The 26,050-nt window shown below is 42.2% G+C and overlaps 1 protein-coding gene across 1 annotated transcript in view; it reads right to left on the bottom strand.

Moving 5' to 3' along the window:
- Positions 1-25,603, bottom strand: part of dok6 (docking protein 6) — a 51,216-nt gene extending 25,613 nt beyond the window's left edge. The window contains exons 1-2 of the mRNA XM_084340791.1: positions 25,449-25,603; positions 317-424 (exon numbers count right to left, since the gene is read on the bottom strand). Coding sequence (XP_084196917.1) covers positions 317-424; positions 25,449-25,514 — 174 coding nt within the window. The 5' untranslated portion in view covers positions 25,515-25,603. The remainder of the gene's footprint in view (positions 1-316; positions 425-25,448) is intronic.
- Between the last annotated feature and the right edge of the window lie 447 nt (positions 25,604-26,050).

Here is a 26,050-nt window from a genome sequence, read left to right as displayed (position 1 = left end):
TTGCAGAGGTATCTATTAAAGTTAGCATGCTAACCAGCTAGCCGCAGCACATCTAAGCCCAAAGCTCTTGTGCTAGCGATGTAAACCCTAACACTGCCCCCTGTTTGTTTTAATTATGAAGTGGACAGGTGGCCAGTTCTTACATACTGTACCCTTAAGATGTTCCCCTGAGTCTGGGAAAAAGTGACTGGCAACATTTTGACATATCCTTTTGCTGTATAGTATTCTATTTAAACATAAATCAATAAAATCAACAAACTGCATGAAAGTCCCATTGATCACTTTGCAAAAATGTGTTTCAGTCGTGCGTGTTTACCTTGTGGAAGCTCCTGAAGTACGCTGCCTTCTCGTCTGGGTACTTCTCTAACCGTCGGGGTCCTTTACTGGAGGCCTTCTTGAACACCAGCCAACACCTCCGGAAAATCTGACAACAGAGAACGATGGCAGCCCCCGTTACTAAAACACAACTCTCCCGGAGCAAGAGATACAGACAACAGCAAAACACAAACTGACTGTCCAGTCAAACAGGTCGATACCCACATAACCACAAAACAATAGACCAGGAGAAGTCAACCTGACATCATATTAACAGGACAGAAAAATCAACTCCTGCTATACCAGAGCAGAAAGCAGAGAAATCAATGCTAGATACCAACTTAGAATTCAAGCTTTAACCACCAAAATACACTTCTGGCAATTAAATGTATTTCGTTAAAATACTTTTAGAGGGAGGAATGTGGGTTACAAAATATATTTAATTTATTCACTGATTTTTTTTTTAGGTTAATAATTAATATCCTAAATTCTGGCTATTTAATTGATTCTGTGATTAATTTATTCATCTATTTCTGAGTGAAGGGACTGGTTTATTTATCAGCCATAAGGCACATACGGGCTGCAACTGCAGGCATTAAACTGCATTTCAAAATATGGGCGTACACAAACAAATATTGTTCCAGAGTTTAAATCGGAGCAAGTGCTGAATACTTTTTAAATTTACCAAACAACTTGTGTTCCCGAGAGCTTCGAACAAACTGCACTCAGCTCTACAAGCTTAACAACTTTATAACTTAGTTTCAACTTAGAGTTGTGTGCCTCCATTTATGAAAGGCTGCAGATCACACACTGCGCTTCTGGTTCTCGCCACACAAAGTACACACATACAATGTCCATATCTCTCTCTCTCTCTGGTGCAGACGACTACTGAACATTGTATTGATTATTGGACCACAGTCGGGCCCATCCACCAGCTGAAGATGACACAGGGTGTTCTGTATCAGACTCCTTCAAGGTCAAATCATGAAAAAGGACAAATACTGTGTAAAAAATATAAAAAAATCTTTGACTTTTAAAATACTACAGATATACTGGGGCCATTTTACCTTCTCATTACCAATTCTGTTACCTAAACTTTGCATTTCACTGCATTTTAGGCAGTATTGAAGGTATTTCCGGTACTCTTATCTATAACGGAACAACCCTGAAAACACAACTCTAAAAACCCAGAAAGCAACACTCCTTTCTTTCCAAATTTGGAAAAAATCTCTTTGGACAAAAATCCTCTAAGGATCAGTAAAAAGCTGTTATTTCTATTCTATCTGATCCACTGTATCACCTGACAACAATATATAACAATATGTGTAAACCATTTCCAACACTTCCTCTTCACAATACAAGTGTCAAGGTGTAAAAACCCATTACAGACACAGCAGTGCAGATGAGCAGCAGAGTAAGTGTGATGGTCAATAGCTTATGAGTCCTATGTGGTTGCCTATCTTTAATAGTGGGAGCCCTCTATTTCCTGGTGGAGACAGCCGCTATCACTCTGCCTGATGTATGATTGCCCTGGGCCACATGGCTGTGTTGGGGAACCATGGATGTACGATTAATTTGTTTACTCAGCTGGTGTACTTCATAAAAGGCCCACTGAGTTGAATGCGAGTTGAACTTGGCACTTTGCAGTAATTGACTAGAGTGGATCCCTAGGTCCTTATCGGTCTGCCTTGATGGGCCTCCATTCTAGTTAAGTGTTGCCCAGGCCCATTATAAACAGCAAACAACACAAAATAGTGCACTAGACACTCGCTAATGCACTGCGCATCATTCTCTACACCGTCCATAAAATGCTTTAAAGAACAAAGGCGCAATAAAATCTTACTCAAAAATGAACATACTGTATTTATTTCCATAATAATGCCTGTTAAAATAAAACAAAACTGCAGCTCTAACAGAAACACAAGCATGAATGTGAATCCCTTTTGACAATGGCCATTATCACATTTGCGACTTTAAAACAGCAAAATTAAAAGGGCCTCAATTCCCCTTTGGGAGCTTGAATCAAAGCAATGCAGCCTGCTTGCCGCACACAAAGTAATTCACCCTAGGAGTGCTCAGATTAAGTAATTATACCAGCACAAAAGCAAGCTCAGTGAGATAGCTTGTGCATAATAAGAACTAGGGGGTATGAATGGAGAGGGCTTAATTTTGCCTGTTCCACAGTTGTCAATGCTTTGTCAAGGCAGTCCTATTCTTGAGCTGCTGGTGGTTCTTATTCAGACACTCTTACACTGATTGTAATTATACAGACATGAAAGAGACTCTCAGCTGGTTTGGTGCAAGTCATTTAATGCCAGAACAGTGCAGGATACACTGTTTGGCACTAAAAAACTAAGTTGCCAGTTCCAGAAATGAAAAACAGTAATGATGAAGAGGACCCCTCTGGTGACAATAAAATCTGAGTTTTTGCTTTGATGAGTCCTCTGATTACTATAGTGTAAAAGAACCTCCTCCTATGCCCAACTTGTGTGTTGTACCTTTGGTCACTTCACAAAGTAGGCAAAGCTCTTAATACACAGACTTTGTAAAAGAAGTTCCCCATCCATCAAGTAAACTACAAACAAAATTGAATTTGGCATGCATACATAGGCACATCTGCAGGCTAATGACCAAAAAGCAACTCTGTCTTCTGCTTTGATTGCTGCTGTGTATGGAGGTCGGAGAGCTGACCTCGTTTCTTCTACGAACTTCTACAATTTAGACTGCCCTTGCAAATCAATTACAATGTCCTGTGATTGGTTAAATTTCTTTTCTTTCTTTTTTTCAAAAGTTTTAATGCCTTTGAGCCTTAAAGCTTTGATTTCCATTTAGTTACTACTACTCCTTGTTTGTTTGTTTCTTGCTCTTAGAAGTCACGTACTTGAACAATTACTCACAAGAATGCAGATAAATAGAGAGACTTTGGCGGTGACTCAGTCGATGACATTGACATTTAGAAGTAGAACCCTGTAAATAGTATCCAAGAACAGCCTGGGGCACTGTCGACTGGGCATCGACAGTGGTGGTGGTCATAAAAGGGTGAAGTGGCAAAGCAACAAAACAGAACTTGAATGACAGCAGGAGAAAGGAAAGAGGTATGGTGGTTTAAATATTCTTCATCTAAGATGCTCATTGGTCAATGGAATTATTGGATACTTACTGAGAGGTGTAGATGGGAGAAAAATTGTTAAACTTGTTATTTTTATTAGTGACATACTGCACAAGTCTTGAGGTTTTGTTCCAAGTTCAAGATAAAACCATGGTATCGGAAGTCTCATTTTCATGACCAATTCCTCTCTCTAAACCTTCAAGCATATAATAGTTCAGTTTACCCTGTAAATCCAGTTGAGCTTTAGTATTTTAGTGATATCCAGGCACAAAAATCAAAATCAGTTGGTCCTGTTTTATCAAGAGACACTCCCATACAAAGTACTGTGTCATCATCGTAAGAACAGAGATGGTTTGATTCCTGATGACTCCACCAGGGGGTACATCTGTAGATTCAAAAGTTCTGGCTGTCGGAACACAAAAACTGGCCCAAGGACCATCTTGATCCAGCTAACAACGTCCTCAAAGAAAAGAAAAAAAAGGCAGCATTATGTTACTGAGGTGAATGACTGCAATGAGTCTGATACCAAAGGAGGGCGCTAAAGGCTTCAAGTTGACTCTTGCTCAATCATCTCAAATGACAAGTTGCATTAGCGGTTGTGAAGATAGAGACCTGAGTAGGCAAGAATGCTAGAACAGTAGACATAAAAACAGGCTATTTCGCCTAATATATCATAACAAAGGCAGTGTGTTTGATATGTCAAGAGAGTATCACTGTTTCAAGGAATACGACATCAGGAGACATTTTCGACAGGTATGCTAACTATGTCACATTGTCATCACAGGAAAGAAGAAAAAGCCCTAAAACTGTGTTTCAGCGTAATAACAGAGCAAGTCTTTCTCTGATGGGGAATTTTTGAATGACTTTACGGTAGAGGCAGCTAGCATGTCTACCCGCACAACAAAGGTTAGTTTGAAAATGTCAGTCTGTCTGTTTGCACATTTGGTCCGGCAAATACCCTATTGTAAAGCAATCTGTCATTTCTACCAAATTCATAGTTTAACATTATTGAGCAGCTCAACTGGGGTCCTCTTAAATACTTAGTATGAACTCTGACGTTTGTAGCTTGCCCATAGGCATCACTGGCAGTTCTAAGTCTTAAAGTGTTGTTAATGTGTGAAAGGCTTGTCATTAAAACTTAGTCAGTGAGACCGTCTCATCTGCACATACAAACACACACCACGCTGAACACGTACCTGCTTAGAACACTCACATAATTACAACCTTCTCAGTACTTCTCCACAATGGCTGTCGAAATAAAGCCTCGATAATAAATCTCTGAAAAAAAATAATTCATTCGATCCACTGGTTCTTTCCGTGAACAGCAAAATTCAGCAGGTCAGGAGGATTACAAAAAAATGGGCCAACTTACATGGAGATTTAAAGAAGTTATATTATTGTGTGTACTCATTTGAATTCTGGGAGGTGGGATGAACCCACAGGGCCACTGGAATCCAAACGAGATTGGGTCATTAAAATTTAACACTTCATTAACACAAACTTAGAATGATTTATTAAAGAAAATTATTTTTTCAACACAAGTTGCCAACCATGAATGTGGGTGGTGTGTGTGTGTGTGTGTGTGTGTGTGTGTGTGTGTGTGTTTGTTTGTGTGTGTGTGCGCGCGCGCGTGTGTGCATGTGTGTCTCTGTCCTCTTCATTAATAAGTAAACAGACCAAAAACAGAAATGAATGTGAGGAAAACAAATAAAAAAGCCTTTGCCTTCTATGTAAATTAATGCACCAATACATTTTGAGATTTATTATCACATCTGCACCACCTTATTCCAACTTTCAGCGACAAATTTATCAAATTGACCTTGACCCTTTTAATTTGTATTTATTAATTTAATTTCTTCAATCTATTTTTGCTGCTGTGGGTGAAGTTGGGCTTGCAAATGATTCCTGAAGCAAAATATTCTGATGTCAGATGAAACAAAGGCTTCAGTTCTCATGCAAAACTCTGAATCTAGAAAAGAGGAAGCTAATCTCATAATCCATGTATGCTCTCTTCCATGAAGAGCAGTGGTGGTGACAACAGTTGTAGAAACTGGAGGACGTAGAGGGATACAGAAGAGAGTTGAATGCAAACTGTTGATGAGAACCTGCATCGAGATCTGTGACTGCAGTGACGACCAGTCAACACTGAAAGTGGCCGACTGCGTGAGTGGCCCAGCCTTGGCCAAAATTTGAATGCCACTAAAAATATGTACAGAGAAATTGCTTTAAAATTGGTTCTCACTGGCACAACCCACCCAATTTGTCTGACATTGAGCAAATGTGAAAATTTGAATGGGAAGAATACCAAAACCTCCAAGAGCATGTTTTCATTTTGTAGTCATGTTGTATTTTGTGAAGACTGTTAAAGCTGTAAAAATGTGAGAAATGCATTTTTTATTCAACCGGCAACACTAAGAAACAGAGAAAAGTCAAAGGGGCTGAATACATTGTGAAAACGTGCTAGATACGAATAAGATCAGCTCTGAAATGCATCTCTGTAAAAAATACAATGAGCGCCTCACCACCACACATTGCAAGGCGCTGTGTAAAACAGGCAGCAGCGAAGGCAACGAGCTGGAGAGAACATTTCAAGGGCAATCCCTCCACTTTTTAGGGAGGTCTGTGTGTGGCAAGGAAAACACTTCAGGAGGCACTTGGCAAGGTACAGCGAGTTCATCAACACCAGCTCTACTACGACAACCACACTGAGACTGCTGTTGGAGGGGGCCGGAAAGAAGGATTAGAGCCAAAGTATGATCCCAGACAGACAGATGGAGGCAGACTGTCTGATGTGCTTTTGTAAAAGGCTCAAAAGGAAACAGAGAACACATCTGTATGCAGGGGTGGGGGAAAAGATGGATTATTAGATGCTTTGCAATTCTCTTTTGAAAGATTAAGGGTTGTTCCGATACCAAACTCACGATTGGAAATGCCTCCAATACTGCCTACAATGCTGGAGTCAGTATTGGACTGAAGGCCAACTCCACATGTCTGTCTACTTGGGAACTTTAATATTGGCTATCAAAGGCAATCCTGTAGTATTGCTTTTATTGCTGCAAAAGAAAAAAAAGTGTATTGGCGTCAACACCGTCTCAGCGGAGGGCAGAGCTGTCAAGTTATATCCCGTGTGTGTATATATCTATGACAAAATATGGACACGTTATATGAACAAAAGGGAATCCCACAGACGCATACACATAGTATGGATTCTTTTATTCTTTCTATGATTAATTAAATAAAATTAGTGTTATTTTGAAACCCCTAAAAAATTATATATAAGAAAAATAAAATCAGCAATCTGGTACCACCAATACTGTATCAATATAATACCAATTACTGATACCAATTATTAATTAGAACCAGGACCCTGCTACTTCATAGCAGCATCCTGTACATGTTTGCAGCTGCAGCAGATCTTTTACTGGACAGGTAGCCGATATCTGTAATGCTGATGTAGGCTGATGAAACATAACAAAGTAAACATGAGTGTCACTGTGTCACACTTACATTTCTTATGTCTGTTACACTTCAGCAATTGGATTATGAAGTGTAACAGACATAAACATGCGTTGTTCTTACATTCTAAGCCAGGCTACTTCTTGAGTTTTGGTGAGGATGCAAGTAATATAAGTTAATTCGTCCAATAATTTTAAGTATGAATCATTAGCCAGTAGTGTAACGGTGACAAATAATAAATCATGTACAGAAATCTAAGATTTGTATGCATCAAGATACATCGATGCATCAATATTTGTACTATGATCACAGCGTAGCCCTCTGAATTGGAATTTAATCCAATTGCGAGGCGCTTAGAGGTATCTGTATGCAAGTAAAATACCCTGCATCATAGTGCAGTGACATTAAATGCAACAATAAATGCCTCAGAAGGTTATCTCAGGTTCCAAACACGTACGACTGCCAGACAAAAGAGAGAGCAAAACCATGACTGAGAGGTCTGGTAGAAAATGTAGGAAGTCAGACCTCAGTAATGAGCCATCTTTGAAGCCTTAGTCATTTTCTGTAAGTGGCCTCTAACACAAAGTCCATTCACTTCACAGAGCATTATCAAACTTCTGCCATTATTAAAGAACTGTCTCGCCTCTCAATAAAATATGAGCCCTATTTCCCCCACAGGCAAAATCACTTGTCATTTGGATGAACTGAGGAACTGTCTAAAGACGAGAAAATGATTTCCAATGACAGCCTGCTTCAGGTAAATGACTAATCACACGGCAGAATAAAAATAGCCGCCTGTTAGATTCTCAGTGGCTCTGGTGAATATTGAGGCACAATCGTAATACCTCAGAGGCGCAGATGCATTTATTATTCCTGAGATATTTCATAAAAAAAGGGACAAATGTGGGATGGGTTCGTACCCTCTGGATGATTCATGCGTCCTACAAAACTATGATTTAAAGATGATTACTGGTGCACTTACTGGCAATACAAGACATGAGAGCACTTCAATCAAGGTAGCCCTGCAACACTCAGACATGATGATAACAGACCAGATTTAGCTGGTACTTAGCATGTCGAATACTGAGCCATGTTGTAACACGATCCTATAGAAAAGGAATTAATTTTAACCGTTAAATCACAAGAAAAACAAGCATCTGATATGTTTGTTTTTTTCTGTCAAAGTCCTCGCGGCGGTGCGGATGAAGTCTTCCTCCTCATTCAGCTCTGCATAAGGTTTAGTGTTCCCCTGGTGATAATGACGCCTGATGGACTATGACAGAGCAGGCCCGGCAATATCAGCTCCTGGTGCCGGCAATCAATTTCAGACGGCGGCGGGGCCTGTGCCACGGTGTCCATCTTTATAATTTGATTTGTTATCAGGTCGGACAGTTGTTACAGCAATCATTGCGGCGATCACTCCGCCAGCCCCGACCTCGGCCTCCCCTCCCCAAAATCCTCCAAGGACTGCTCCAGCATTTCAACAATTCCCTGCCAAATGCGTCGACTACAAAAGTTTGTCTTAATTGCACCGCTGCTCCCTCTGTCACTCAATTCCCTGCCCGCCGGCTGTCACCTTTGACTTGATACATAATTCTCATCCCACCCAACCTTCTCCCTCCCCATGTTCTGAGATATATTTCCCGCCGCATATAAAATGTTAGGACATCCCATAATTTCATAATTCGCCCCTGACTACAGCTGTTGGCAGGGTGGCGAGCCAGCCGCGCCCCAGTTAATCATAGATTACTTTATCTGGGCCATTCCAAATCCTCATGTGTAATGCAGTGCTACCTCAGCAGCAAGTAATCACTGCCCCCCACCCCATCCCAAACACACACACACACACACACACACACACACACACACACACACACACACACTCCCCCTCCTGACTTTCTCTCCAAGGCTGATTCGTCTCTGTCTCTTCTTGTGCCCTTCTGTCATTCACCCTCGCCTCTCTTCTAAATTTCTCCTACTCCCGTTCCTCATCTCTTTCTTGTGTCTATGCTTGATTGGACATTCTCATCAAACATTCATGAGCCAAACTGGTCCCGAAATGTAATATCATAGTATTAGTAACCCTTATTTTCACTTGTTAAGGCCCCGGCTGTGACTGGGTGGCATTGCACACGCAGTATTCATAGCTGGAAACTGGATCCCGGTCACAATATGGCATGAAATAAGAAGGACAACAGGTTCCAGACGATTCCTTTCCCCACAAAAGCAATGAGCCCGTCTACCCAATATGACAGACTGCAAGGGCAGGAGGAAATAAAATGACCATGTAACAGACGGAAATAAAAGAGGGCCAGCCAGAGATTGGGAGGAAGCCAGGAGGACTGACACATATAAGAAACCATGAATGAAAGAAAGAAACAAGGGATGTTCTGAAGACCATTTTTGGGGTTTCGAGGCTTCAGTGAGAATTACCTGCAAATATCTTAATTGTCAACATTGAACATGGCTGGACTACAGACTGGGACTGAACACACCTTCTGAGACCGGCAGATGCCAGTTTGAAGACATGGGATATAGTAAGGAGGCGATTTACAACAGCTCTGGCCAGGACACGGCAAGAAGAACGGCAGCAAGCAAGCAGTGGGTGAAGACGGCGTCTAAAGCCGGAATGTTTTTACACCCTACTTGACGTAAACTACTACTGATCAAATTACAGTTGATTGTGCGAAAACAAACCAAGTCTGTCTTGGTGACTTTTATTTTGTTTATGTCGAGTTTGGATGAAGTAAGTTTTACAATTTCCCGATCTCGCTGCTTTTACACGTTCCAGCTGAAAATATGACAAAGCCACAAAGTGGTATTACAAAGCAGGAGCTGGCTGGTTAGCATGTTAACTTCAGCTGACATCTCCGCAACACAGCACATGGGCGTCTTTGACACAACGTCAAGACTGTTGTTTCTTTACACTGAATATTTTAATTCAGAATTCCTGTCATATCTCACAACGTGCTCCTTTAAAAGAAGGGCTGGAGAAGTGGAACTGATCATGCGGTGGTGAGAGCAGCTGTTAAAAGTTTTGGAAGTCATATATTATGCTTCTAAGTAGGACTTGTGGTCAGGACATTGAGGGTAGATCTACCTTACCTACTTTTTGCTGTATTATTCATAAGAATCCCTCTTCCCCTTACCCTAACAGAATAAACACGGCTGTTTCTCAAACCTTGGAAAGCTACAAGCGGAGTCTCTTTGTGCCACCCCTGCTTCCAAATCTCATGCAAATACCATTGTCGAGTGCTGGGACAAGTTTTCCTACTGTTGTTTCTTATTACTGTGGGGGAGACAAGGGAGATGTTTGACCCACGCTGGGCAGCGCAGCCTTGTGCAGGGAAACATTAGTTTAAATGTCACACACCGTGTGGATCCGACCACCACGGCTTCTGTAGATGAGCAGGTTTTTTTAAGCACGGCACAAAAATAGCAGCCAGATTATTCTGAAGGAGATGTAGGTCAATATTAAAGTTTCTCTCTCAGGTGTGAGGGAGGGAAAAGGAGCAAGGGGAGATTTTTTTTTCATGGTATAAACAGGACGACATATTGCTCGTGTCGGCTTAGACTATGGCTTCACCAGCATAAACCCTGTGGCACTGGGCATGGAGTCAAACTGGCAAAGGCGAGGAGAAGAGAGTACAAAGGATTACACCGCAATTATAATCCCATAATCTACCAAAACAATTTTATAATGTTGCCTACTTGAGCGCGGTAAACTTATTCCGTCGTATATATTTTAACCGCTATCAATTCCGGTGACACTGAGGTTGGCGAGGACTTGCGTGCACGTGTAAAACATTTTTACGATGGGGCAATTTCGCTTCAAGTCATCATTATGACAATTGCCTGCTCTTTAAACCATCCGTCATCCGAACCTCTTTATGTACTCCGGCTTTAGTCAGCAATCCTCTGCAAACACACACACACACACACACAAACACACGAACGGAGCAATTTCCATTTAATCCATGTACAAGGCTGAAGCGTTCACAGACAATAACATGCAGACAAAGAGGGATTTGACGATGGCAGAATACCCTCGCTGACAAGCATACTGAGGCCACCACAGACAGGAAGCAACAATACAGAGCAGTGTTGTTCTTTATAAGACTGGAATGAGTTGTCCAGTCAGGCTGAATGTTAAACTGAACCAAATCCATAAATGAAGAGGAATGTGGCCTGAAAAGCACAAGACTCCATTAAGCAAAGCCTTATTTTTCACTGTGTTGTGCTCGCGCCACCGCCGGCTTCCAGCAAAATTAGCATCTAGGCCAACAGGTGAGGGGCTGTTACATAGAAACCAAATCCAGCGGTCTCAGAAGTGACCGACCAGCCTCTGTGGGAAAAGAATATAAAGTGCGAGGATGAAAGGAGCTCTGATGCAACTCCATCAACCGACTAGCTTAATTACCATTAGCTGACCACTTGATTATCATATCAATAAAGACTGTGAAATCGAATGAGGCGCAGACCACCGTGCGGTGCTCCGGCAAATGCTTGCATGTTTAGCAAGGGATATTATGAAACGCGGAGTGTTTTCCAGGACACTTTGTGCAAGCACTTGTTATTTGAATTTCATCAGAAGCCCTAAAAGCAGTAATCCTCATACATTGGTGCCCCCCCCCACCCTCCCCTCGCCTTCTCACACAGCCCGAGGATTAATTCTAAAGAGGTACACGCTCACTGATGTTTGGGCTGCTTCTCTGATACGGTTAGCTGGGAAAAGCAGCGGGCTCTGTGTCTGCGACGACTCTTCCCTCACAACCAGAGAGCGAGAGATTTGAGGCTCGCTGGAACTAACTCGACTCAGGCACATGTGGGTCTGCAAATCAAAGAGGACGCCGGGGAATGTGCTGCACTTCTACGCCACAGATCCGATGGAGTTGGTCATATTGTCTTTGTCTCATTTCCTCCAAAAGAACACACTCCCTTGGAATAAGTGGGCCGTGATTCTGTGTCACTGTGTGTGTCTCAGCATGAAATCATTGAGGAATGCAATTATCACTTCGCCCGACAGACATTTCTCTGAAATGTGAGCGAATAACTGGGAACATAAGAGGGGAGCGAGAGGGAGGGAGGGAGGTGTGTGTGTTAACCCTACTGTGTGCTCTCGACTCCAAACTTCCTTTTGTTAAATTAGCTAATCTGCCGGCACGCTTAAGATTCATGATGGGTCAAAAGTTTACCATATTAACTCCTCTTTCTTCAATTATGTATCTCACTCCAGCACTGTGTCCAATAACCTCATGTTTTCAATTGTTTTATGACTCTTAAGAGCCATTATTTTCTCCATTATGACCTTTAAATGATCCGCTCAAAGTGCCACTGCCAAGGCTACTATTGTGTGCTCCATTTCCCTTGGCAGGCCTTATCCAAAATTCATTCCCTGAACAATAATTCTCAGGGAAATATTAAAAGCTGCTTAATAGAAAGGGGGATCGGATTGCCTTGGCCTACACTTGAGGTCATTTCGGCTCATTAGAACGGACTTTCAAAAGGCAGGCTGCTTCTGCATGCAACTTGAGCGAGTCAGCTGCAGCGAGCTGGGCAGGTACCAAACTGTCAACCCGGTGTTCAGTCAGAGGTAAACTGTCACCTCCTTACTATTAAAAGAACTCCCCTGGGAGGAAACGAGGGAGGGGAGGAGAGTGGAGTGTACAAACTCATCTCCAAACAACAAAGAAACAAACACAGACGAGTGACTGCTTTTTTTTTTTTTTTCTACTTACACACGACGCCAAGGTCAAGGTTTTTTAAACACCACATTAATAATACAGCGTCTAACAATTAAACAGCCTTGTTTAGCCGACAGCTCGGGCTAATTTACATTATTCAACAAGGCTATTTGCTCGCATTTAAAGCAGATCAGGTGTATTATTTTATTATTTCTCTCAGCAAGGCCGTAATAATGTTTACCCATGCGCCGCTTTGAGTGAATTAAGAACACAGACACAAAGACAAGCCCCTTAACACACATAGACACACAGCTGAGGCTATCTTTGGCTGCATACTGTACTCAATGTGCTTGGCAAGCAGGCTGATGAAAGGTAACAGCAGGAGAGGAACTCATTATAGTTTGTGATTCAAATATAAAAAGGTAGGTGGGACTTTTTATTTTCCGAGAATAACTTCATCTGGTTCCTTTCTGAAGCAGGGTTTTCAAATCTGAATGATCACATAATGACTCAATTGAATTTGGGAACAGTTTGAGAGGGATGACTGACTTTTATAATAAGACCGTACATGCTGATAGCGGCATCTGAGGGAATCTCTGATGGATCTTTTAGTCGCAAATTTAATGGAGCAGATTCACACAGATAAGAAATACTTCTGGAAACTCGACATTGTCACATATCCGCACACAAAACTCCCATGCATGTACACATATGCAGATAAACACATCCACGACCCCCCCCCACACACACACACACACATAAAGTGAAAGTGAGCTTAGCTGCAGAGTAGAGCCCCGAGGGCTGGTCTGCTGATTAATGAGGGGAGGAAGGCGAAGAGAGGAGGATGATGCAGAAGTGTTAATGGAGCTCTGATAGATTCCTCCAGGCCTGGTGTTTTATAGGTGAGTCTCCAGTGTATCTGCAAAATGTAGCACTACAGTACCACAGAGGGCTAAAGCATGAGCCCTGCGTGGGAGGTGAAATATGCGAATCAGATGGACACGAATACGGAGAAAAATACTGAAATTATACAGGCTGGGAGAAAAAGTTCATTAGTTCATCTCCAAAATAAGAGTTCTGGGTCACCTCACAACAAAAAGCATTACAGGATAAAGAATCAACTTTGAAATATTATTCCTTTCACTAACTTTTCAACCGACTTTGTGACAACAGTGACAGCACTCAGAGCGATCGCACAAGAACATCCAATTTGTTCATGACTGTCACATCACCAAAATGTAATATTTAACAGCTTGAATAAACACTCCGAGTCAACAGTCTGTCCTCAGTTCATTGTGAGAGAAGCAGGTGGAGGAAAATCTCTCAGTGACATCACAGTACAGAATGTACTGAAACAGTGTCTGTCTCAGTCATTTCTACACAACTATTCACTGACGTAAAAGAATGTAAATACAAGGCTAAAAAAAGTTTTCATTTTGAACTAGTTTTGGCTAAAACAGAAAATGTATCTATACTTTATTCTATCTAATTGTTGGCCACGCCCCATCCACGAGTTGGCGAACGGATGTCTAATATGAACTCTTCTTTTAGCTCTACTTTTGTTCTCCACCACCTCTTGAAGGACATGTTTTGCTCTTTATCTGTTAAATACTCTAACTAACTAAATCTAAATAAAAGTCACAAAGCTCCATAGAACAGAGAGGAACTACAGAAGTCAGTTGATAATTCTGCTATAACCAACAGGGTTGGGAAGCCGATATAGGTACCATTACCATTACTTGGAAGCAGCTGGAGAAACAGATTGTACTCCCTACACAACCTGGATAGCCGGACTAAAATCAAGAAACTGCTGGAATATCAGCACAGTATTGGACTATATAAAATAAAAATTAATAACGTCATAGGGGGCATTAATAACAAGCAGTAGAGGGCAGCATTACATCGTTGCAGCATCTAGTCTACCTGAACCAAAGAAGAAGAAGAAACACCAGCATTGCCTGTCATGTTGTTGTTGTTACAACAGTGCTTGCATACTGTAATATTTCCCCATAAATAGTATGTAATTCACATACTAGTGGTTTCATACTTTGGACACCAAAATATCTTGCACACCGCGTACTAAAGATCATGTTGGTGAGACACTAGGACACAACCAGTCGCTGGGTTTGGGCTAACGCTAGCAAAAATGCTAAGGCAAGTCATCCAAAATGGTGAAAATATACAAAATAGAATGAATAAAAGCCATGAAAACGCAGCAAAAAGGAACAAAAATGAAAAAGCAGTTGGTTATATGGCTTTTCTTTCTACTTTTGCTTTAACTCATGGTGTTGAATCACATCTGTTGTCAGGGTGCATGGTCTGGAGGGGATTGGAAAGATTAAATAGCCATGAACAGAGTCCTCTTCTACTGAGCTGTGACTTCTCCCCCAATGGGATTAGAGAACTTTGCACTTTACAAAGCAGCTCATCAGAAAACATTGGGGACACAAAGCTGTTATGGACAGTGTGAGCCTGGTGTAACATGTGTTTGTGGACGGATTTCGGGCAGAGAGACAGAAGCTATAGAGAAGAAGGCGGCTCGCACTGAAAGAAGAATCCTTTCTGGTATTTTGGGAGCGTGACTCTGAGTGAGGGCAAGAAAAGAGTGTTGATAGAACGGACCATTATAAGTAACCAGTCTTTTTATGGTGCACTGCTTAATCAATTTAGTTTCAGGGATTACTAACTTCTAATAACAACATTTGTCCCTGTTCACAACAAAAAGCTTTTTGGATAATTAGGAACAACGGGAATCAATGATGTGAAATGTTCAAGTGGGGTCCGGGCAGAGATTTATTTATGAAAGCGACTATATAATAGAGGCGCATTTTTCACCATGAATAACGACTGTTGGGCTGTTGTTCCCATATCCTGCTGGAGATGCAATTCATCAGGGCCAATAAGAGCCGGTAATTTGTCTTCAGGTCTTTGTCTGATGGAGGAAGCTGATGAAAACCAGAGGAAATGACCACACAATGTATAGCCTTGCATATCTGTGAATTAATGCGCCGAGTCCAAAAGCATCTATCACAAGAAGAGCTGAAAGTAGGCTACATGCAGCCACAAGGCACAAATAAAAGCATAAACAATACTAGGCATATTAGAACTCCTCTATCTGCTGCAGTTTCAATTTGGCAATCACAAAGATGGAGTGGAGAACACAGCTAATTCTGGCCACTGGATGTAAGGATCTAATGATTCGCTAATTGATATAATCTGATTTCTTTGCTCAAGCCCAGTCACATTTATCCATGTTGTTTTGAAAGTCTCAATTGCTACAAGTCTACCATGGCTGACTGTGTCTTTTCTACGCTCCACTGACAAGTACAGTTCCTGGGGTGAAAAATCTCCTGACATCCAGCATTCTGGACGGCCTGTCATTGTTAATAGCGAGTGCATGGAAGTGGCAAGATCCTATCTTAAACGGCTGTGCCATCTTGGACAATAGACACATTGTTCTCTGCTTCTTTGCCTCTGCTTTGGTGGGTGCTTTAGCGCCAACAAGGGGGGGGAATACCCACACACCATTACAATACACTCTGTCCACGTAAAGGCCACTGGTCACTGAACACAAATGCCCACTTGTAGGTCAGAAACAGCTGAGTGAGACAAAAGAGGGAAAAAACAATTAATAACTGTTTTATCTGTAGACAGAAATGGGAGGAGAGCCCCACCGGGTCCAGAAAAGTACTTTAAGAGCAATAACTCTGCATTTTGTCCTCATGCTAAATGGCGAGAAAATGCTTTATTTGCACCATTAATGTCTTTATCGGCGTCCAATGTAAACTGCAAGCCTCGCTTCACACTTAGGTATTAAAGTTGTCCAAGATCTATCTTTTTTTTTTCTTTATTTCCCAGGATAAAAAAGTTTCTGAATAGTTGGAGTCCAAGTTGAGACACCCTTACTGAAAAGTTAATTTGTGAAATACTGGCTTTTGTTCAGTGGAAGATTAACTTTAAAAAGAATCAGAAGTCTTGAAAGTTGTTTACCATTGCTGCCTGAAAATAGGGCTGCGACTAACAATCACTACCGCCACCAAGGAGGTCATGTTTTATCCATTTGTTGATTAGTTGGTTGGTTGGTTTGTCTGCAGTATTACAAAAAGACTACTGAACGGATTTCCACAAAACTTGAATAATGGATGGACGCCATTAACTTTTGGTACTGATCCAGGAATCTTTTCTCACTTTCTTCATAACTCCCTATTAAGTGGAAGGCTTCGGTGTTTGCCTATAAAAAGACAGGCAGTCAGACAGTGAGGGACTTGTAAGGATATTGACTGATACTGACAGCATTAGCAGAATGCAGATTACGACATGCAGCTACATGTCAGAGTAGCTGACTCAGTCTGACCATACCCCTTTTCGTCCAATGCAGTTCGAGACAGCGCCTATTCTTGAAACAGTTCTTTGCGTTTCGACAGCCAAAAAACTGTCAGGAACAGTCAGGAAAACTGGTTCCTATTGTTGTGTTGTTAATTGTTTACGTCAGGGGCTGGGGGCGGGGTCATCATGACCAAAGTCCAACTACAACCGCTTATGACTGCCATTTTAAAACCAGAGCTAGTGTGGCACGTTCTGACTTATCCACAGGGAAATAAACAAAAGATTTTCACTATGAACGCCGAATGGACAGTGGTCGAGGACCAGTCATGCAGCATCTGAGACTGACGGATGCTAATTTGGCAACATGAAATGCAGTACCAAGGTGGTTTTCTTTCCAGGTGCGAGTCCTGGACTGCTACATTAGCTGCATACTAAGCGAGAAAGCTATAACTGTCGAACAGCAGCTAAACTCCGCAAACCACCTCGGAACCGGATCCCTAGTCGTAAAACTGCCTGCAGTTGGTCTTAGAATTTGTGTTCGGTCCAGACACAGGCCGTGTTCACCTGGAGCCCGGCACAGTTTGCTGCTGCTAGAGGTTACTTTAGCAACAAGTAAAGCCAACTCTGTTCAGCGGCACCTTTTAAAGTTGAAGATTGATTTAAGGGTGGATGACATGGTGTAATTGGTTGCAATCGGTTGGTTAAGGCTTCCATAACACATGACTGGATTTTGATAGAAAAGCATTTCAGCATGACTTTAACATTGTTTTTCTTTTTATCAAACCATTATATTTTTAACAACACAATGGAGACTATGAGTCATTCTGCATTGTTCTGTTTTCCTAGAGGTTGGCTCTGTTGATCTTAAATGATTAAATACGTTAAATTGACTTGTTCCTCAGCTGCAGTACTTAAATACTTCATTTCATCCCCAATACAGCACTGACGGGAAGTAACATGAATTTCACATTTATCTCATGAGTAAACAGTCATAATTATTGCCTAACCACAAAGCCAGTGTAGCTGGTAGGAGTATTACACCATGTAATTAGATGTGTTCAGTCATAATAAATTACCAGTACTCTTTATAGTCAGTGTCTGCTGTAGATTAAACCTTCTGTTTCACATTAAACTTCCCTCAAACCTTCCAACGAGACAAAATGTGGAAAGAATTCAATAAGTACTGAGTTACAGTGGTTGTCACTTGTTTGTTTCAGTCCTTAAATTACAGCTGGGATATTTGCCCCAAAACAAACTGTATGCATGCCCGAGATTGTGAAATGGTTCACTCGTAAAAAAGTAATTTAAAAACCCCAAATCACTTCTGTAAATCTATAAACAGGAGAGTAACCCATCTTTTTTGCAAATGATATCCTTGTGTTTGGATGATGAATAACTTAAACTCTCCGTCTGCAGCCACGATTATTGGTTTACTGATTATTTGTTTACATCCTTACTTTCGGCTGATTGTATTTTCAATCCTCCTCATTCTGGACCAGACGTAATGCATTTTTAATGTGTTTTCTGCTTTGACATTTTCTGGTTGACCAAGGATCTCTCATACAGTAACTGCTCTTGGATAGCAGTGGAGTAAAACTTTGTCCCTTTCAATTGTTTGTGCTATTATGAATTTCATTAGCAGTTTATTATGTTTGATGTGTTTATTTTCAAGATCTAAATTAGCTTGAAGGTGAAGCTGAAGCTGAATTTAAGATGCCCAACACCACCTCAGAATCTCAAAAATGCTTTTTTTAAAAAGCAACACAGCTCACGGTGAAGTTGCAAAATATCAACGTGGAGCTGGAAGGGGAATTTGGGGATTTGGTCTACTGTTGAAGGTTGGAGGGTGCAAGGTACTGTAAGGTAGCCTTTGAAAACAAGACTGTCATTGTATATTTAAAGCAGCTATGACCAACATCTTTATAATGATGTTTGAGTAAATGACTTTGTGTGATGTGAACGGGGCCGCATGATGCCCACAGGGAATTCTTACCCAACAATGCGGTTACTGTATGCAAGATGGCCAAACAGTGGACAAAGTTATCAACGAGCTAATGGAGCAGTTCACTCAGTGGATAGTTAGTGGATACAAAGCAGTATGAGTAAATAGCTGACTCCAAATGAGTGCTAACGTTTGTCTGTATCTGCTGTGTGTATCAAAAGGCATCTGTATGCTAACACATTAGCATCTCAGTGACATTAGCATTCAGTTACAGTTGTGTTTGTGTCCACCTGATGAATGTAAGTCCAGTATTTCCTCTCCTTCAAAGAGATAGCTCACAAATACATGTTTTTTCCTCTAACCTATTGTGCTATTTATCCATCTAGATCGTCTTGGTGTGAGAGACTGGCTGTCGAAACACATTTTAAAAACTCAACAGATATGTGTCTTTCCAAAAATCATGACCCTGTTACTCAAGATAACTCAAAGACCTTGTTGTGACCAGTTTCCCACAGGAACTATTTTCTTTTTACCAAACTACAATTGCCATCCGCAGATGGCGAGCTAAGCTAGCTAACATTACAGCTCAACTAAGGAGGACGCCATTAACGTTTATATCCTGTGCTGTCACAAGTATGAGCCTGTCGTTCATGAGTTAATGCGCTATTCCTTCTGGTGCGGTAATACAATTTTTGGGGGGTGCCATCTAGATCCATAATATTTGAGAGAAAGCGGCTGATATCTCCAAAACTCCACAACTCACTCCAGAACAATCAAGCTGGATTATTACCAATTCAGGTAAGAGGAAAAATACATGCTTTTGATTTTGTGCTGAACTCTCCCTTTAAGCTCCAACTTTGGTCTCTACCAACGGCTAAGTGGCTAAATCTTTCATTTTCATCACCAACTAAATGCTGTCGTTGTCTCCCTGCTGTTAGGTGCTAGCACAGGGGTTTTTTTTTTTACAGCTTTGTCTGTAAACAGCTGCCTGCTGTGTCTGAAAACAACACTATGAGAGCAGTGAGAGTGAACCAAAACAGTCCACTTAAAGCATTAACAACCATAACAATAAGTCTCCGGTGATAATCTTTGTTTGTCACTATATGTGGGCCTTTTTTTCGGCATCTGAGTATTCACATTTTGGATCAAACAATGCTAATTAAAGCCCCTCTAAATATCTGATGATCTCTCATTTGTTTGTATGGAAGACAAGTTAATGTAGAGTTAATTGCAGGTTCTCCGGGTGAAAATGTTGTGCCGCAACTCTGGCAGGGAAATAGAAATCTTATCTAAGTGTGAAGTCTACGTGCGAAGTGCTCTGCGTTCTCTTAAAATATTACACATCTACCTCTGGGCCAACATCTCATCTACAGCTCCTTTGAAGTGTCAAAACATGTTTGTGAATGGAGAGGCTGAATGGCAGGCCGAGCTCACCCGCAGCAAACTTAAATTGACCATTTTTGTTAAGGCTCAAAGAGAAGTTGGACAGACGGTGGGGGGGGGAGGGAGGGAGGGACGGGTTGGAAATATTCAACGGCTGACCTTTCTCTATTTACCACAGCGATCTTTAACCTGGGAAACATGCACCTGGGCCGAGGCTGACGGCGGATTACTCAAAGGTCGTGTTATTCGGCTCGTCAAGAGGAGTCCATCGCGCTGATGGCATCGCTGAGAGGGAGGGAAGAAACGATTACAATCTCCCCCGCTGTTTTCTCAGACGCTGCGAGAGTTTATGTTTTTCTCGGCGCGACAAGTCTCTTGTTTTTGGCCCTTTAGCTTGTCTCCGTGTCGCCACACACAAAAAAATAAATACTGTATGGTACAAAGCCACAGGATTAAAATTAATTGAGAATCCACACACTGTTCTCTGGCAGCAGATTGTTTACTTGTTTGTCGGGAGCATGCGTGTGCCAAGTCTTCAATGTTGAACCAAGCGAAATTTGTGTGTCTGCGTGTGTGCCTCTGCGCTGTATCAGGGGGAATAGCCTGTTGGGGTTATGGAGGGTGCAGCGCGGGGTGATGAATAGGACGCTTTTGTGCTCAGTCTCTCAGCTGTCTGCGAACCAGCGAAAGGAGAGAAAAGGTGAGAGAGAAGGGGGCATGAGGTGAGGGAGATAGCCAGATAAAGGGGGAAGAAAAGAGGGAGAGGGATAAAATAGGGGAGGAGAGATGAGAGAGACACTGTGAAGCGAGGGGAGTACAGGTGAGACGCCGAGGGGAGGGGAGGGAGAACGTGAGGTGAGAGAATGGGTAGAGAGGTGAGGAAGAGGAGGGGGATGTGAGAAAGGAAAGGAGAGACTACTTGTGCATTCAAGAACACTGCACCGTTGTCTCCACCAGCCAACAAAGAGACAAAGAAGTTGGCTAATGTAGGAAATCGTTGCCATTCATGTCGGCGGAGGAGGAAAACAAATGTCCCGGGAAAAAAAGGAGAAGAAAAAAAAACAGAAGTGCTCCGGTTGGTAATTTTGATCACCCGGCAGAACACAGACCTGACCTCGTGGCCTCAACCTTCACACATGACGGGGTTTGGAAATGAGCCAATCACGCTGACGGATGCTGATGAGTTGAGCCACAGCCGTTGGTGTTGCGCGGCGGTGGTGGTGGTGTTGTCGGTGTTGGTGTGGCCACTTTAATCGCATAAAAGAGAGCCATTCGACTGTACTGCTCTCTAATGAAAAATAATGTAGAGTACATTTTAAGAAGGCAGCAGCATTACAACAGAGAGCGAGGCAGGAGCGTTAGAAGGTCAACTGTGATGCAAAGTCTTGATATGTGATATTTGAGAGACCTTTAAAGCACTAAAAAAAAAAATACATTAAAAAGTCATCACGTGAGGAGGAAAACAGCCGGGACCTTTCCGGCCTAAAAAAAGTCCAGATGAGAAGGCACATCCAGCTGCTCTGACAGGCACGTCTACGCTCAGCACTTTTTTTGGGATCAATTCAAATGTGTCTGCGGCATTTAAAGCTGAAACGATTTAGTCAATTAACAAAAATCAGCGATTATTTTAGTCGATGTCTGGATCCAGCTTCTCAAGCGTTGGGATTTTTGCTTAATCTCCTGTCGCAGTAAACAGAATATCTTATTTCGTTTTTATACTGTTCATACACAAAACAACTGATTTGAAAAACGTCGCATAGGGCTTTAGGAAATTGTGAGAGTGGAAAAAAAACTGATTCCTCACTGTTTTCAGACGTTTTATCAGGCAAACAACGAATCAATCATGAAAAGAATCTGAGGAATCATGGGAAATGAGAGGAAATTGTTAGTTGCAGCTCCGCTGGCATCAAATGTTTGGACAGATTTGTGATCTTGTTTACGCAATCCTTTGAGGAGATGGTTTCTTATTTGAATCGAAATAAATTTGCCAGTTTCAGACAGCTTTTATTGAGGCTGCTCGGGTTTATACACGTAACACTGGAGGAGCTCTGGTTGTAGGGCTGAACAGATTAATGAGTACGTTGATTTGTAGTTTGTTTGAAATCATCCGCAGCAGTTTTGATGATCAGTTGACGGTTTCAAAAATGCCTAAAATGCCTAAAATGCATAGATTCCAGCTTGTCAAATGTGAAGACTTGCCTAGTATGAGATTAATGTTTAATGTAGACGGAGACATTGCTCTCTTTGGATGCTGGGAGGACTCTTTAATTCTCCCTTCACACATTCAAGCAGCTCTGATGATGGGCATGGTACTAGCAAATAAACGTATTCTCAAAGACACTGACTAATTTTAGTTATGCACACAGAGAAGCTGCGATTTAATGATTTAAAATGTCAACATAAATGGATAAAAGAATCCCCTTGTTGCAACATTTGGAGTCAATCTGATCTTTTCTTTCTCGATTCTGTGATTGACAGTTGTATTTGACGACTTCATGTGGATGACATGTACTACTATGAGCCTTTATGTCCTTAAGATGAGCTTCGCATTGGTTATTCATATGATGATGTATGTGTGGTTTATATGTTATCTTCAAAATGTGTTAATAAAAAATAATATTCAAACAAACAAATTAATGCTTTATTATTTTTGGAATATTGCAATGTTTTTTGGGATAAAACAAACAATTTGAAGGTCAGACTCGGCTTGTAGATCAAACATTTAATCAATTACTTAAAAAAAATCATCACTAGATTAGTATTGATTAAATTGGTCCTGTTTGGTTTAATTTGTCAAAGGAAAAGAGGAATTTGTAGAAAAAGGTTGTTTTGTTTCTTTGTATCTTTTTATACCATGACGGTGTTGAAACTCGAGCTGCAAAGACTGGTCGAGTGAAAGAAAATTAATTGTCAACTAATTTGATAAGCAAGAATGTCAAATATTTGTCGGGTCCATCTTTTTAAATGTAAGGATTTGCTTCTGTTCTTTGTCATTTATCAGAGTAAATGAAGATTTCTTTAGGTTGGACTAAAGAGGCAATTTGAAGACGCGACGTTGAAATAATTTTGACAAAAAATTGAGTTAAACTGAAAACATAACTGCTAAATCGTGAAAATAACGCGCAGGTTAATGACTGATGGAACCAATCATTAGTTGCAGCCCTAATTGAAACACAACACCGGCCCTAGAGACAGGCTGGACTATTGCATGGAGGTGTTTTGCACTTCTGGCCCCATTATAGTGATGAAGACTGCTCAGCATCAAAGAAACCAGAGCATCTCTCTGTCCGTGCTCCTAAATCTGTATCTAATCCAAATCTAATCTGTATGTTTCCAGAACCCTTCTGCTCTCACTCTCTTTAAAGTACATCAGGGTAATGATGCCTCAAGTCTCTGTCTCTCAAGCCTCTGTTGAGTCATCATGACTGATCAAAAATTAGACAGAAATAAAATAAGATGTGAAATCGTGCACTTTTCTGGATTTCAGCCAACACTAAATATCATCCACCTCCACCCAGATGTGCATCTTTCCAGTCGGCCTACTCGTGTGCGCATCTGTCACACTTTTGGATTTTCATACACAAAACACTTGAAATGATGCCATTTAGCACTGATGAGGTCTCTCTCCGCACACAGGGAAAGATCACTGAGATCAGCGCCTGTTGATTCAGGCGTACAGATCCCTACTCCTGCTCCATTTCGCTCGTTTTGTCCCCTCTAACCGATTCAGAATGAGAACCGGCCTGGAATAACTAACCCCAGCGTGGACGGATAAATACTTTCTATCTGCCCACACCGGGGTCCTCCGAGGCCATCGCAGCGTGGCTTTCCTGTGATGAAACAAGCAGCGAGTGGTGGAGGGCTGAGGGAGTGGGTGTTCGGGACGCAAACTGTTTTTTTCTCCACAAACAGCGGGATGAGATGTGGAGCCGGCAGAGATATGGCAACCATACCTCGAGCACAGCCGACACAGCGTGCGTCCTCACTCACAGACGCTCCGCACAAACGCAATCTCTCCTTTGTTTTTTTCCCGAACGCATCTCGCTAACAGCACTTGGAGGAAGTAAATAAACTGAGCCGACTGTATGTGAGCGAGCTTATTTGCATGTTAACAACAACAAATGTCTTGCACTTCCGTTTGTTGTGTCGGGCTCAGTGAAAGGTTTTCTCTTACTCGCTCTCAAAGAGTGATCAGAGATAGCCTCGACGGCGGGGCGAAACAACAGCAGAAACAGTGTTGTTGATGAAGCCAGGTGATGATGTGAGGAGGCAGACATCATTAGCCTCCATCATCACACTTCATCAGAGGAGAGGGAGTGTGCCCGCCCGGTCGGCGTAATGAGCTGGAAGTATGAACAAAAGCAGATGGCTTTATGAGTCAGACAATAAGGCGCTCATAATTGAATATATATCATTCATTTCCATTTAAGCAGTCAAGCCATTTTTTTTTTTTCTTCTTTCCCCTCCTTCTCCTTACTCAGTGGAAATCCATTATTATTATCAAGGCGGCGAAGAGCCGGGCATCTGCACCGAATCAGCTGGATTTCAATGAGACTTTTCAATTCATCACGTCGGCTGAAGTGCTGATAATAGGCCGATGACAATTTGCACAGTGATAAACGACGTTCCCGGGATTCCCATTATGCTGCCCGTGCTAGAAACCATAAAACATGGTGTTAATTTCGCACCATGCGTTATTATAGCGACTTACAGCCTGTGGTGCTCAATTATGAGTGACCTTATTAGACCCATTACAGTGTGCGATGGCATTTTCATGTCTTTAAGGGGCGATTCCTCCCCTTTTCGTCCACTCATAAAACTACAGCTCCCAAGTGCCCCAACTTTCATGAATGAACCTGCAAACAAAAAGAGGAGGGGGGGAGGTGATCTCCAGCTACCTCCACATGACACCACCTGTCAATCACACACACTTTTCCCAACATTTCAGCGTGTGCACTTGTATTTTTTTTTTTTTTTTTTGCACAATGCACTCAAGAGAGAAACTTGGCCACTGTTCGTGCTGCTCTAATCTGTTTTTCCTCTTGAAGAGCTCACAGCAGGACGGCTGCCTATGGAGCAATTAAAGCCTCTTTCTTAATCCAGCCGCCCCCCCCTGAAAACAACTGGAACTCCTCTTCCTCCTCCTCCTCCTCCTCTTCCTCACCAAGCACCACCACCACCTCCTCCTTCTCCCCCCTCCACCGCGCCACACAGCAAGTGCAACAGTACTCACCCCCAGTTTCTTACTCCGTATCCTCACGTATCCCTGTTTGACTATGTCGTTGAAGTTGGAAGCCATGGTGAAGAGGAGGGGGAGCGGGGTAGCTTCCAGCCCGAGGCGGGGGGGAAGAAATATTCAGTAAAGTAACCTCTTCTCGTGGGGCTTTTTTTTTTTTACTCGAGGCTCGGTCGCCGTGACATCCAGCAGCGGCGGCGGCAGCGGGAGGAGAGCGAGCGGTGGGCAACCTGCTCCTGTGTCAGCGCTCAGGCTGCCCGGCTTCAGCGGAGCGATCCATCCGGGAGAGGAGGGAGATACCATTCGTCAGCTGATTCACCGGAGCCGGAGAGGAGAGGAGAGGAGAGAGGCGCGCTTCCTGGACCACACCATCCCCGAGACAGCGAGGGGGGTGGTGGGGGAGAACCGCCGCGGAGGGTGGGAGCGGGGAGCTTTCATTCAAGGAGGTGCCTGAATGTTTTTCTTTTTTTCGCCCGTTCTCACGAAAATGCTCTACTCACTTGGGTGTTTCTGTTTCGTCATTGTTGTCATCTTTCTGAAAAGTGTCACCCCCTGAAGCCGAGGTGATAGATTTCCCCAGAGAACAAGTGGAAAGCTCC

This window comes from Pagrus pagrus (genome assembly GCF_965226575.1).
Source record: "Pagrus pagrus genome assembly, chromosome: 20".
Taxonomy (NCBI): Eukaryota; Metazoa; Chordata; class Actinopteri; order Spariformes; family Sparidae; genus Pagrus; species Pagrus pagrus.
The sequence above is the reverse complement of the archived record's forward strand: the minus strand, read 5'-3'. Positions and strand labels throughout refer to the sequence as shown.